The sequence below is a fragment of the Lepisma saccharinum genome, chromosome 10 (assembly GCF_977018435.1).
Source record: "Lepisma saccharinum chromosome 10, izLepSacc3.1, whole genome shotgun sequence".
NCBI classification, from domain to species: Eukaryota; Metazoa; Arthropoda; class Insecta; order Zygentoma; family Lepismatidae; genus Lepisma; species Lepisma saccharinum.
In genome coordinates, this window is record NC_139238.1 from 80,551,338 (window position 1) to 80,564,251 (window position 12,914).

The 12,914-nt window shown below is 35.9% G+C and overlaps 1 protein-coding gene across 3 annotated transcripts in view; it reads left to right on the forward strand.

Annotated features, from left to right (window-relative positions):
- LOC145993980 (putative multidrug resistance-associated protein lethal(2)03659) overlaps nt 1-7,833 on the forward strand; it is a 170,988-nt gene extending 163,155 nt beyond the window's left edge. For all 3 annotated transcript variants that reach the window (XM_083130008.1, XM_083130007.1, XM_083130009.1), the window contains exons 23-26: nt 1,256-1,428; nt 2,556-2,685; nt 3,677-3,787; nt 6,345-7,833. In XM_083130008.1, coding sequence (XP_082986134.1) covers nt 1,256-1,428; nt 2,556-2,685; nt 3,677-3,787; nt 6,345-6,383 — 453 coding nt within the window. In that variant the 3' untranslated portion in view covers nt 6,384-7,833. The remainder of the gene's footprint in view (nt 1-1,255; nt 1,429-2,555; nt 2,686-3,676; nt 3,788-6,344) is intronic.
- The last annotated feature ends 5,081 nt before the right edge of the window (nt 7,834-12,914 follow it).

The window sequence follows — 12,914 nt, forward strand, 5'->3', positions numbered from 1 at the left end:
GCCTTGGCCTTTCCACATTGATTGTGCATGAATAAAATGAGTGAGGCAGCAAAGGTGGTAAGAATATAGTCTATATCTCTGGGAAGGGGCGGTCACCTCACGAATCCTTTGTTATACCATAGTAATATTATACTAGTCCTTCACTTTAAGTTCATTTTGTTGGCCCCCTCCCCCATCCTTCATCAATCTTATCATTGTTCGCCCCAGTCTGTCCTTGCACCCTATCTTTCGTCACCTCCATTCTTCATCATCCTCATTTTTATTCTCCCCTGCTTCTCGTCACCTCATATCTTTCATCGCCTCCATCCTTCATTGTTATTATTTATGTTCGCTCCAGCCTCTCATCACCCTCGAATCTTTTGCCGCACCCTGTCATTCGCCACCTCCTATCATTTGCCGCCCCCTATCTTTCATTATCTCCTTTGTTTTATTGCCCCATATCTTTCATCATCTCCTATCTTTCATCGCCCTTATGTTTCGTCAGCCCCTTATCATTTGTCGCCTTCTATTTTTCATCACCCCCTATCTTTCTTCAACAACTTATTATTTGTTCCCTATCTTTCATCGCCCCCTATCTTTGACCTTCTCAGTTTCCTATCTTTCGTCGCTCCCTCATCATTCGTTGCCCCTCTATCTTTCGACACAGTCATATCACTCGTCCTCCCATATCTTTCGTCGCCCCTTTATCATTCGTTGACCCTATCTTTCATTGTCCCCTTATCATTCCTTGCCTTCTATCATTCCTAACCCACTCATCATTCGTTTCCCCTATATTTCATCACCCCGTATCATTCGTCACCCCCTATCTTTTGTTGCACCCTATCTTTCGTCACCCTCTTATCATTCGTTACCCCCTATCTCTCACCGCCCTTATTTTAGTCACTCGTTGCAATCATCGTTAAGCTTACTGCTCTCCATAACTGTAGTTCTTTGTAAAATGCCACAATATTTGCTTTGTTGCATTTTAGCTAATACCCTTGAGGGTCTGTCGCCCACAGCCTACCCCTGCCCCTTCAAAGTCCTCTCTTCCTCCCTTTGTATTGTTTTGTATGTTTCTTAATTGACACTATGTGTGTTATTTCATTCCAACTGTGTAAATTGTTTATCAGTGTATGAAAAATAAAATATGCCAAAACCATGGATCCTTCAAAATTAATCAAACAACTACAAAAGGAGCAAAGAGGAATTGCAAATCTGCCTGTTTTGTATAATATTTTTAATGGACAAGTAACACACATGTAATGTTTTTTGGCAGGTCCATCTGAAAGAAGTTATTGATGACCTTGCGCATGGTCTAATGTCTGGTGTTTCAGAAGGTGGAAGCAATTTTAGTGTAGGGCAGCGCCAGTTGATCTGCTTGGCAAGAGCTATTATAAGGAATAACAAAATTCTACTCCTGGACGAAGCCACTGCTAACGTGGATCCACAGTAAGCAAAATAGTTCATAGAACATAGTAGATCGGAGTTGTGTAAGTTACTAAAAAAAGTAATGCATTATATTTGCTGTTACTTTGCTTCCAAAAGTAATGTATTACTGTAAGGTTAGGTAAAGTTCCCCATGCATACATTTATAAAAACTAAATAATGCAATATATGTCGTCATCAGTAATTATTATCAGTATGCATATAAATTAACATTTTGTTTGGCAAACGATATAAAACACATTACAGGTTTAATAGGCAGTGTGGAAAATAGAATAAAAATCTATTAGTAACATAATATGAGCAGTGGTAGCTCGGTTGATAGAACATCTGGCTCCATGTGGAAGACCCGGGTTTGAATCCTGGGGCAGGTGATCTTAACCAGGAATTATTCCAGTTATTTTCCTGTTTCTGCATGGCTCTGAGGCCCATCCAGCCTCGTATAAATGGGTACCTAGGGGCAACCATGTGGCGTAAAGGGAGCCAAGTGTGATGCTGATCGAATCATCCCAACTAACACAAAGATCAAGAATATGTCTAGCTCTATATTTCCACATCACCTCATCCTCCTCCATGGCATGTGTGTACACACATAGGGGTACCTTTACCTTAGTTATGTAATAATGTAACACATGTTCCAGGTACAGCAAGGAGTGTGCAAAATATCAAAAAATAAATAGTACAATAGTACACATATGGCAAGGAGTGTGAGTGAATTAATACAAGCATGACCAAAGGAATGCAAATAATATATCAGGAAGAATTCTAGTGCATATATATCCATGTGATAATTAAAATGCAATAATAATATTGTAAAACATAATACAGGTTTTCATACAAAGTTATGTACTTAAAAAGTGTGGTTTACCTTTTTAAATGAAACCACTACTTCCACTCCAAAAATATGCTGAAAACCAAGTTAAAGTAAGTTAATTCACTACAAAATGGTCTTACTTAAAGTTGCTTGAGGTACAAGGATTTTCTGGAAAACTTTGGAAATATGTTTTTCGCAAGATGCATCCTTATCATGAAGATTAACCCTAAGATGTAAGAAAATATAGTAACTAAAATTATTATTACAAAGTAAATGTAATATCAGAAAGTGTAAAAACATTGATTATTTTCCTTTATAGGACTGATGCTTTGATTCAAGTTACGATACGAAGTAAATTTTCGGACTGCACTGTGTTGACAATAGCACATCGCCTACACACTGTGATGGACTCTGATAAAGTTCTTGTTATGGATGGTGGAAAGATGGTGGTAAGTTAGATGGGAATTCGTTGGGAGAAATCTTTCTGAAAATCAGTGACAGTGCCAGAAAAACAATGAGTGGTAAGGTAGGAATATTTTCTAGGAAAAGTCAAATTTAGTATACATCTGAATACTATACCGAAAATGCATACCTGGGCTAAAGGAGCATTTATTTGTGTAGTTTTTCCTGTTTGCCAGGAGCGGTAGGAAGAGGCATTTCCTCTCTCCCTTTCTGGCACCATCATTGCTCAAAACAAGACCAGTAAGTGAAGAGCACTACATGTATTAGTTACAAAAGGTTAATATTTTGAGAAAAATGAATTATTGTTTTAGTGTAACTTACCAAAAAGTATAAATCACTGTGAGTGAAATTATATGTGTGAAATACACATATATACTTTTAGATTCACATTCATTTTACAAGTTCCCCTTCCCTCCCAGCTACTAAACCAATGTTCCAAACAATTTCTGCAACTTAGATCTCTGTGTAGGTTTATAATGTCCAGGTGCATTGTAAATTCTCATTGCCATGGTACTCTTGGGCATGTAACACAAATGCCATATTTCTACAGTTGAGGAAACTAATGTCTGAGACCCAAGTCCGATCCCTGATTGAGCTACAAATTTCACATAACTTTTGAACAAATTAAATTATAACTTCTGTGTGCCATAAGCGTTTCCAGTTGTTAACCATGTTTCTTTTCTACCTTAACATAGATAACAGTTATCTTCCAATATATTATGTCAACCTTGGCCCTTAAAGGAAACATTTCTAGCTATCCAAGAACAGGTAAAAGCATGGATAAGATTGGTTGAAAATTATGGAAACCAGATTCAGTATCGCATTGGTGGGATGGTTCACCATTTCCTGAATTATGAAAGCTATTTTCCTTAATTTGACATACTACTACAATGATATCCTTATAATAAAATTACTTATCTCCATAACTGCACATGTCGCCTCAAGTAATAATACATTATTTGTATGCTTCTTGTCTAGGAGTTTGATCAACCACATAGTCTGCTTCAGGATAAGGATGGTTTCTTGCACAAAATGGTTCACCAGACAGGGAGTGCTATGGAGGCACAGCTACACAGTGTTGCCAGACAGGTAAGGCAGAACTCTTTTTCAATTTGTACTTAGACAAGCTAACTTGAAATTCTGTACATACACTTGCAATAGAATTTGTTGAATGTGTGCATTCCTTTGATACTTCAGTAAATATGAAAGAGTATTTACAGTTTGATATTGTTTTGGAAAAATCAGGTTTTCCTTCTTCGGGGCACTTCTTATATGCCAGCTGTTAAAAAAAACTTCCATTGCAGATCATTAAGTGTTGGCTCTGGTACCACATATACTGTTGTAACATCATTGAATAACATCAGGAATTTGTAGAGGAACCCTTACTGGTAATTTCACCATCTCGTATGTACTTCCAATGGAGTAACAAGAGGATATTAAAATTATGCTTGTTATCGATTTTGAACATAGGGTACTCCCTCGTCAACACTTAAGATACACAGGTCAGTGGTCCTGGGTTCAAATCCTGGCTTGAGCATCAGTGGTCTTTGAGGATCCTTTCACAATTTTATAATTTCACTCATCCTTATCCTTGCAATTGGACAAAAACAAAGTGAAATCAAATCCAAATCAATGAATCAATTAAGATATACAGGATATTAAAGGTGTAGTGGTAATGCTGTTGCCTTGGAATCAGGGTTCAATCTCTTGTGAAGACAAATTGTACAGTGCTTTGGATCCCACTTTAAACTGTAGGCCCAGTCCTACAATATCTGTGTGTAAAGTGAACTTAAAGAAAATTTTGACAAACTCTTTGATTGAAGGTCTACAGTAAATAAAAACCAGTGGCGTAACAGCCTATGAGGGCCAGTGCCTGACTACTGCTGGCCTCACTCCCACCAGAGGTAGTCGATCATCCAAACAGTTACGGGGTGACGTGTACGGGGTGACGTGTGGTCAGCATGGCGAACGCCCAGTCGTTGCTGTAGGTTTCCATGACTGGGTTATGCTACTAAGCCATAGTCTCCCAATTTCCCCACGATGGTGGGTGGCCACAAGTCCCATAGACAGGCTCAAAACTCGGAAGACAAGTTGCTATGCTTCCCCCAGGAGAATCAAACCTTTGCGTATCCCATAACCGGAGCTCAAAGCTTGCACCTTAGACTGCATGGCCATGGTGCGAGACATTGAAGATCTACAATTGAAGATATTCAACAAGTGACAGCTGCCATGAACAATTGCTTTGAGAATAAAAGCATGAGTTTTTTCAAAATATTGGCACCTACATGTCATGAAAGCTCCAAACTGTAACTACTATTTTATATTTATTAGTGTATAATAAAATGCAGCTAAAAACATGAAAAGAGCATACTTAAAAGTGGCTGAATTCCTGATATTCTCTCCAAGGTTTTGGAACCATTTCCTGATCCTTCAGGCATCACCACATTAAAAAAGCTAAAAATGTTTGAAAATGAGGAAGTGGGATCGTGATGGCCAATGCTTGAAGTGGAAAATATTAGCTGGGGAATATTTGCTTTAACCTTTGCGCTAACTGGACAGATACTCCTATGCATTAACATGGACACAATGGGACAGCTGGGGAGGTGATGTTTTGCATAAATTTACCTACTCAGGGGATGTACACCTGAATGCCCCTCCATTTATTGAGCAGTGATAATGACGATTCTAATAATGCCAATAGTATACCATTAAAGGCAGGAAATACAGACACACTATTAATACCAAGTGCAAGTAGTCTTTCCACAGTTTCAGATATGTTTTGTTTTGTTCGTTAACTTCAGTTGTTATGCGAACATATAACAGTGATATCCAGCAATTCTGTGAATTACAGAAATTAGATGTGAATTCTGGATGCATTTTCTCAGAAAACATGTTTCGCTTTATGGATAAACCATTGAAAATAATTTAAATTGAATCAAATGCTTATTAGGTATAGTACAGATTTTATTACCATAGACTAATTAATGAATACTGATGTATCAGATTATCTGTAAAATTGCCAATAATATTTTCACTTGCTAATTATTATCAGTATGAATAATTTGTTATTGATAACACTACCGTATGCAGAAGCTTTTTTTCGGAGGGAGCTGGAATTGTCAAAGTGAATATCACATAGGTATGTTCTAGGTAGAGGCAGTATAAAATACTTTGTAATTAGTTTTTAACTTTTGTTTTAAAAGTTGTCCAAAGGCAAGAATGGCAATTGAGGGCTATTTAAAGGCAATTTTACATTTACCACCTTCGTTTCTCTGATGTTTCAATTATAAACATAAATCCTTCTCAAAAGGTACTATTAGTAAATTTATACACTTCATAAAGGCTTAATTACATTACATGTAGTCATTAATGAAACCAGAAAATATGAGTGGGTGATTTCGTGGGAGGCACTCACATTTAATATATCTTCCAACAACGATGCAAAAATTCATATTTGGGCTAAAAAGTTGCATTTGTTTATAGCTTCTTCTTGAGTCCTGTATCATGGCCAGATAGATAAGAGAGAAATGTGAAAAAGAGCATGAGAAAAAGAAATTGAAATGAAAATTAGCGAATAACTGTTTCAACAAATTTAGTTTAACTTCATTATTTGTATTAAAATAAATGTTTCTATCTTTTATTTCAGAGTTTCTTAAAACAACAAGGAACATTTCAGAGTGAATGACTGTGAGGAAGTGTTAGACCTTTTTTTGTAAAAAATACTTTTAATTTATTGAAAACTTAGTGAATATTGTTTCCCATGTTCACAGGCTCAATTATTTTCTAAAACATTTATTTTGTTATATTAGATTTGAAAGATTATATTTATTACAGCTAGAAAAAATAGATAATATTAATAGGATTTAACATATGCATGTACACATGTTTTTTTTTGTTTGTTTGTTTTATTTTTACATACAGAAATAGACATGCATCAATGTACATGTTGCAAAGCTAATAAACTATATTAAGATATAGATTCAAAGAATAGTAATCTACTGTTACTCCAATTTTGGGGAGTAGTATTTTGTGAGATTGTCCTCTTAAGGCAAGTATGGTGAAATCCTGATTTTGTGTTTGTACCTTTTTTTACGTATCTTTCTGATCTCAGTGAAGCAAAACATTACATTTTTTTTCCGAATAATACACTATCCCACATTATAAGTTCTTGTACCACAGTCCGCTGAAAAACATAAAACCAAGATTCTACTATACATACATAAGTACTTACAAATGGATATTTGATCTGTCAGCAAATATTTTTCAAGATTAAGTAGTTCCCAATTTTTTATGTTCTGTGGTGTAGCATATGTTAAAAAAGACTAGATGAGTATTCTATTCTGGTACCTAATAACGTATAAAATAATTAAAATATTAAGTTCAATTATTATTTTATAAAGACCGTTTGGTACCTCAAACCAGTTTTTGTATGGAAAATACAAAGAAATCATTATTAAGTTACTATGTATAATAATGGCTAAAGAAATATTTTTCAACTTCATCCTTCATTAATCATTTTTTTTGTTAGCATAAAAGATCATTTGTTCGTTTGTACAAGCTGAGGTGTTTTTTTACTATTTAAGATTAATATTTGAGTTATTATTTTTTCCAATGTAAGATAGATTGTTTCCAGTGGTGTATTATCCACTATTTTCTGGTTTCCTGCCAGTAAACAAACTTTTTTCATTATATAGAAATCACCGGAAAATGTAGGTTGTTGGACTTTGGTTTTTGTTTTACTTGCATGCCTGCATTGGTATTTTATTTCTATTATATCTAATAATATGTAATAAATATATACAATAAGTAAGAATTGTTGCAAAAAACCAGACCAAGTTTTAAGAATATGCCACTAATTGTTTCACATTAAATTCTGGTCATGGTAAACACATTTGTGAAACATCTTTATTGAGGGAAATCAATTTAATTCAGGGTCACAATTTCTACATTGAAACTTGTATTATTTTAGAGATTTTTTTCTGTACAATGTGCATTATGGATAATAATGTTTACATGAAGTAAATAGTATTAATGACAATGAAAATATAGTTTTGCATATGAAGTAAGCTAAAGCCTTACTTCACAAAATAGTTGATTTCCAGACATTTATGAATTACAATAATATGAATGAGATGTGAACCCATGTGATATGTATACTTTTATTTGTTTTGTTGTAATAAAGAATTCTTATGAAAATTTTCAATTATGTTTTTATTTTAAAATATGTTTGGTTGCTCGTACTCGTTAGTCTCCATGCTTGAACATTTACAGTGGAATATATTTTTAATGTGGCAATAATGTTGGCCGCATGTGTGAAAAACATCCGTCCTGGCAGTTTCAGCCCACCAGGGGTGCATGCCCATCTCCCCCAAGACCATGGATGCAGTCCCCCCAAATTCCTTTATCATAATCCCCCCCAAATTGTTTTTCATAAATAAATAGTAACTGGTTCTAATTTGAATGCAAAATAATGGTCTGTCAAGTGGTCAACAGTTTATCTTGAAATGCAAATTCTCGACACACAGAAAGCTAGCACATTGATTGGTTAGATAATTTGAAATGTCAGAAAATGAATTACATATAAACATGTGACCGATTACTTTGGGTCACGTAAAATAATGCACACGTAGGACGAAAGGGTGATTTCAAGGAACAGGAATAGTGCGTAGGAAGAGTGTTGGATTACAGTGAGCGGGTTTTGCATAGTGGCACAATAGAAGCTCTCGCTAGGCGGGTAAGAACTTGAATGCTATTGGTTAACATTGCATGGTGTGATTATGCAAAGACTAATCACAACCTTAGAGTTGCAATGGGGTGAGTGATGCAAAATGAACGAGAACAGTGCGTTTGGGAACAGAAGAGGCATAACATCAACTTTCTCGGCGTGGAAAGATACCTCTGTTAAGAGTAGTGCCTTCGGACGTCGCGTTGCGAGTTTCCCGCGATTGATCAAACTTGATCCGGGCGTCGCGAAAATACTTTTATAATCGCACATCACATTCTCTGGCATTAAGAACAGCATAAGAAGAAAAGTTGATACCACTGTTTATAATGTAAATTGTAGTGAATATTGGAATTTAAGGTTTATTTTCAAATACAAGGTAAAAATTAGGTATTAGTGGTTTATTTCCTGTTGTTAATTTTTTTTTTCAGTACACAAATTAGCTAACTTAAGACTTGCGAGTGAATGGTCGGTCTGGTGCCATAAACCCAGAGCTCATAAGCCGAATCAGGTAATAGAATCGAAGCAAGAGCAAAATCAGAAAGCAAAGTAAGCAATCAGAAAAATGAAAACTGTTCAAATTGGTGCCTTTTAAACCCGGGAAAGTTAGTTTTAATCTCACTAAATTTCTAAATTCTAAATTATCCTAAATTTACTTCTAAATTTTCTAAATTCATCGAAGAGGAGCCTTACATTTCCTAGTGAGTTGGATAAACTGTGTAGTGTTTGAGAGGAGGTAAATAGTTTTGATTGTTTATACAGTATGTAACATTGTTATTCGTACACATAGAATTTCCGAGGAAAAAATGTCATATTTACTAGTAAATATAATCATTTTCATATGTAGCTGGAAATTAATGTTAATGAAGGTTTTACCAACAAATGTCAATAAAAATGTATGTTCAAAGTGTATAAACAGAGCATATAATTTGTGTGAAAAGAGAAAAACACGCTGTTTCATGCAACATTGTTATTCGTACAGGCACGAGTTTCAATCTTCCTCGCATACAGCGCCACCGCTATTCGGGCGATTTCGTGCACTTTGCAATTTCGTAACAAGTTTGAACATGCAGGAGCGCTCCCCGTCACAGTGAATGCTTGCGTAGGTAGTGTTGAAGGCCTATCGTCCATCTATCAGCGTGTTTGAAATGGGCAAGGTGAAGGAACTTAGTTCCGATCTGAAGGATGTTATTATAAATTTGGCTCTTAGAGGTTATTCATTAAGAAAAATTGGACAAACAGTCAATAAATCAAACTCCACAGTTCAATACATAGTAAACAAATTTAGAGAGGAAGGTTCAACACAGAATGTGCCGAGAAAACCAAAAGAGAGAAGGTTGAATAAACGTGATGGAACGCTTTATTTTAAAAAGAGTGCGAGAAAACCCCCGACGAAGTGTTCCTCAGTTATGACCGTTAGTAGAAAATGTTGCTGGCAAGATGATGTCCGATCAAACTGTCCGACGTGCCTTGTGGAAGCATGGATATCATGGCTGAATACCATGAAAGAGACCGTATGCAAATAAGGTGAATCGCAGGAATAGACTTTCATTCGCGAAAGAGCACATCCACAAGGACCAGGAATTTTTGGATAGTGTCATATGGTTAGACGAGTCCAAGATTAATTGTATACGGGTCAGATGGGATAAATAGGGTCTGGAGAAAATCAAATAAAGACAATGATCACATTAAAACAGTTCCAACAGTTAAACACTGTGGTGAGTCATTAATGATTTGGGGCTGTATGTCGTCCAAAGGTGTTGGTACCATCCAGTTTATTGATGGTATCATGGATGCATATGTGTATTGGACCTATTGAAGAACAATGTTGAACAATGTAAAGCAGAGTGCCCAAAAAATTGACATGCCGCCTATCAACAGATTCCAACAAGACAATGACAATAAGGATAAGGCGCGAGTTAACATGAATTGGCTAATATGGAATGTGCTCAAACAACTACAATACCAGCTCAAAGTCAAGACTTAAATCCCATTGAGCATTTTATGGGCAACTTTGAAGAGGCGAGCGAGTTCATAAAGCAGGCGTCAAGTCCAAACAACAAGAGTTGAAAACTGTTGTGCAAGCCGAGTGGAATAAATTAAGCTCTGAAACATGTCGGAAACTGGTTAATTCTATGAATAACAGGTGTCAAGCAGTAATTAAAGCCAAAGGATATGCATCAAAGTATTAGAACTGTCAGTCAATTTGCTCTGAATATACTTTTTTTTCTTTTATATTATTAAGTGTACGAATAGAAAAGTTGTATAAAAAATTGCATGTTTCTCTTTCAGTCTCATTTAATTTATTATTGTCATTGGTTATACAGAATTTGGTTAAGAATTTATGTTCCTAATGATATTAGTTATTGAATTGGAAAGAAACAATTTCAAAAGAGTGTATTTCCTTTTAGATATTAACGTATTTTCTTTGAAAATCCGTGTGTACGAATAAGAATGTTACATACTGTATCTGTGTTGACCTTGTTGTGCTCGATCACAGCTGGAGGAAAAGTGACGTTGTGCATCGACTAGCCAGCCAGAAGAGCGATATGTTTTTTGTCCTGCGTGTTGTGGTGCTGGGTTTCAATTAAGAAGAAATAGCTAGAAGAAAGTCTGTTGCCCCTAAATTAAGAGACTACGCCCCTGAAGTTAACTGGGACATTACTTTAGAGTATTGTGGCAAGATGCTGAGCAAAGACGGAAGCATAGAATGTAGCGAGTGTAAACTTTGGAAGCATAAATCATGTGAAAGTATTACTGATGTCGAGTTCGAGTCTTTTGTGAATGAGAAGGGAAAAGTGTTTAGATGTGCAAAGTGCAGTGGCGCGGAGAGAAATGAATCCGTGGGGGAGGATGTAGTGTCGGAAGATCAGAAAAGGGATGATATGACTAATGCAAATGTGGTGGAAATGCTCCGACGGTTGTTAGTGAACTCCGAGAAAATGGATGCGAAATTTGAAAAACAAAACGAGAAGTTAGAATGTATGGTGAAACAAAGTGAAGAAGATGAGTGAAATGATAGAGCGGTTTCAAGTGTTAGAAAGTAAAATAGTTAGTGTGGAATGTGTTAGGGAAGAGTTGCGGTTGCATCGTGAATGATGTAACGAGGCGCATGAAGAGATGAAGAAAGAAATGGGAATTGCAGTGGCAAAGTCAGAAGGAAAATTAGAGATACAAGTGGAAGAATTGAGTAATGTTAAGAATAAGTGTAAAATAAATCGAGGTGACCTTGAATTGAAATGTGATACTCTGCAATTGAAAATGAATTGTTGAAAGTGCAACAAAGAGAGATAGAGAAAGAGGTTCAAGTTATTTCAAGAAGAATACTTTTGTTAGAAAGGAATAATGAAGAAAGTGTTGAAGTGTTTGAAAAGAAATTGGAAGAAAGTAAGAGAGAAACACACAATAGAATCGATACTCTTGAGGAAGAAGTGAAGCGTTTTAAAGGGTTAGTTTTTGAGAGAAATGAAGAAATGACTGGTGAAATTGTAGAGAAAGTTTTGAAATTTGTTGGTGAAAGTAGTGAAAGTAGGGGTCGTAGAGATAGACGTAGTGTAGAAAAGTCTAACAGAAGTGTTGTTAAACTACCAGTATGAAGGGTGATTAAGAAAGAAAGAGTGAGTGATAGTGACAAAGAAAGTGAGTCATCTCGTAGTGATGAAACTGATGAAGAAAGTTTGAAGAAAGGTGCTAGGAGTAAGATACATATTTCCACGAATGCCAGATCAGAGGACTCCGATTCCTATAATAAGACATATCGAAGGAAGGAGCAAAGAAATAGAAGAAAGGAAAAGAGAAAGCAAGAGAAAGTAAAGGAAAGTCCTATCAAGTATAGTGATATAACAAAGTTGAAAAAGTTCTCAGGTGAAATGGACGACTTGCTACCGTCAGAATTCTTGCAAGATCTCGAGGAAAGTTTAACTTTAATGGGAGTGAAGGAATATCAGTATTTACATGTACTTCCTTTTGTGTTAACTAAGGCAGCAAAGTTATGGTTCTTAGAAACTAAGTCTAAGTACAGTGATTATGAGCACTTCAAAAAGAAGTTCTTAAGGAAGTTTGAATCTGAAGATGTGAAATCTACAAAATTGACAAAGATATTAACGCAGAAATTTATACCTGGACGCGGAAAAGCGATGGAAGAATTCTACTGGGATAATGTGAGACAGTTGAAATTGCTACAATCTTCACTTTCCGAAGACAAGTGTGTTAGTTTGGTCGCTAATCAGTTACCTTTTAGACTAAGAGAAATGCTGCTGGCAGCAAAATGCAAAACTTTGAATTTGGTCGCAGACGTTATAAGAAGGCATGAAATTTTGTGGGCTGGACAGAAAAACTCAGGACAAAGAATGACAGAAGAAAGAAGAGGTGAAGTGAGAGGAGCCAGGCAGAATGAAGGGAGATATGCTGTGAGGAATGTAGAAGTCAAAAGAAACACTAGAAATTTTTATGGGCAAAATAGAATAACTCCACTGGGAAATAATGGAAGTGTAA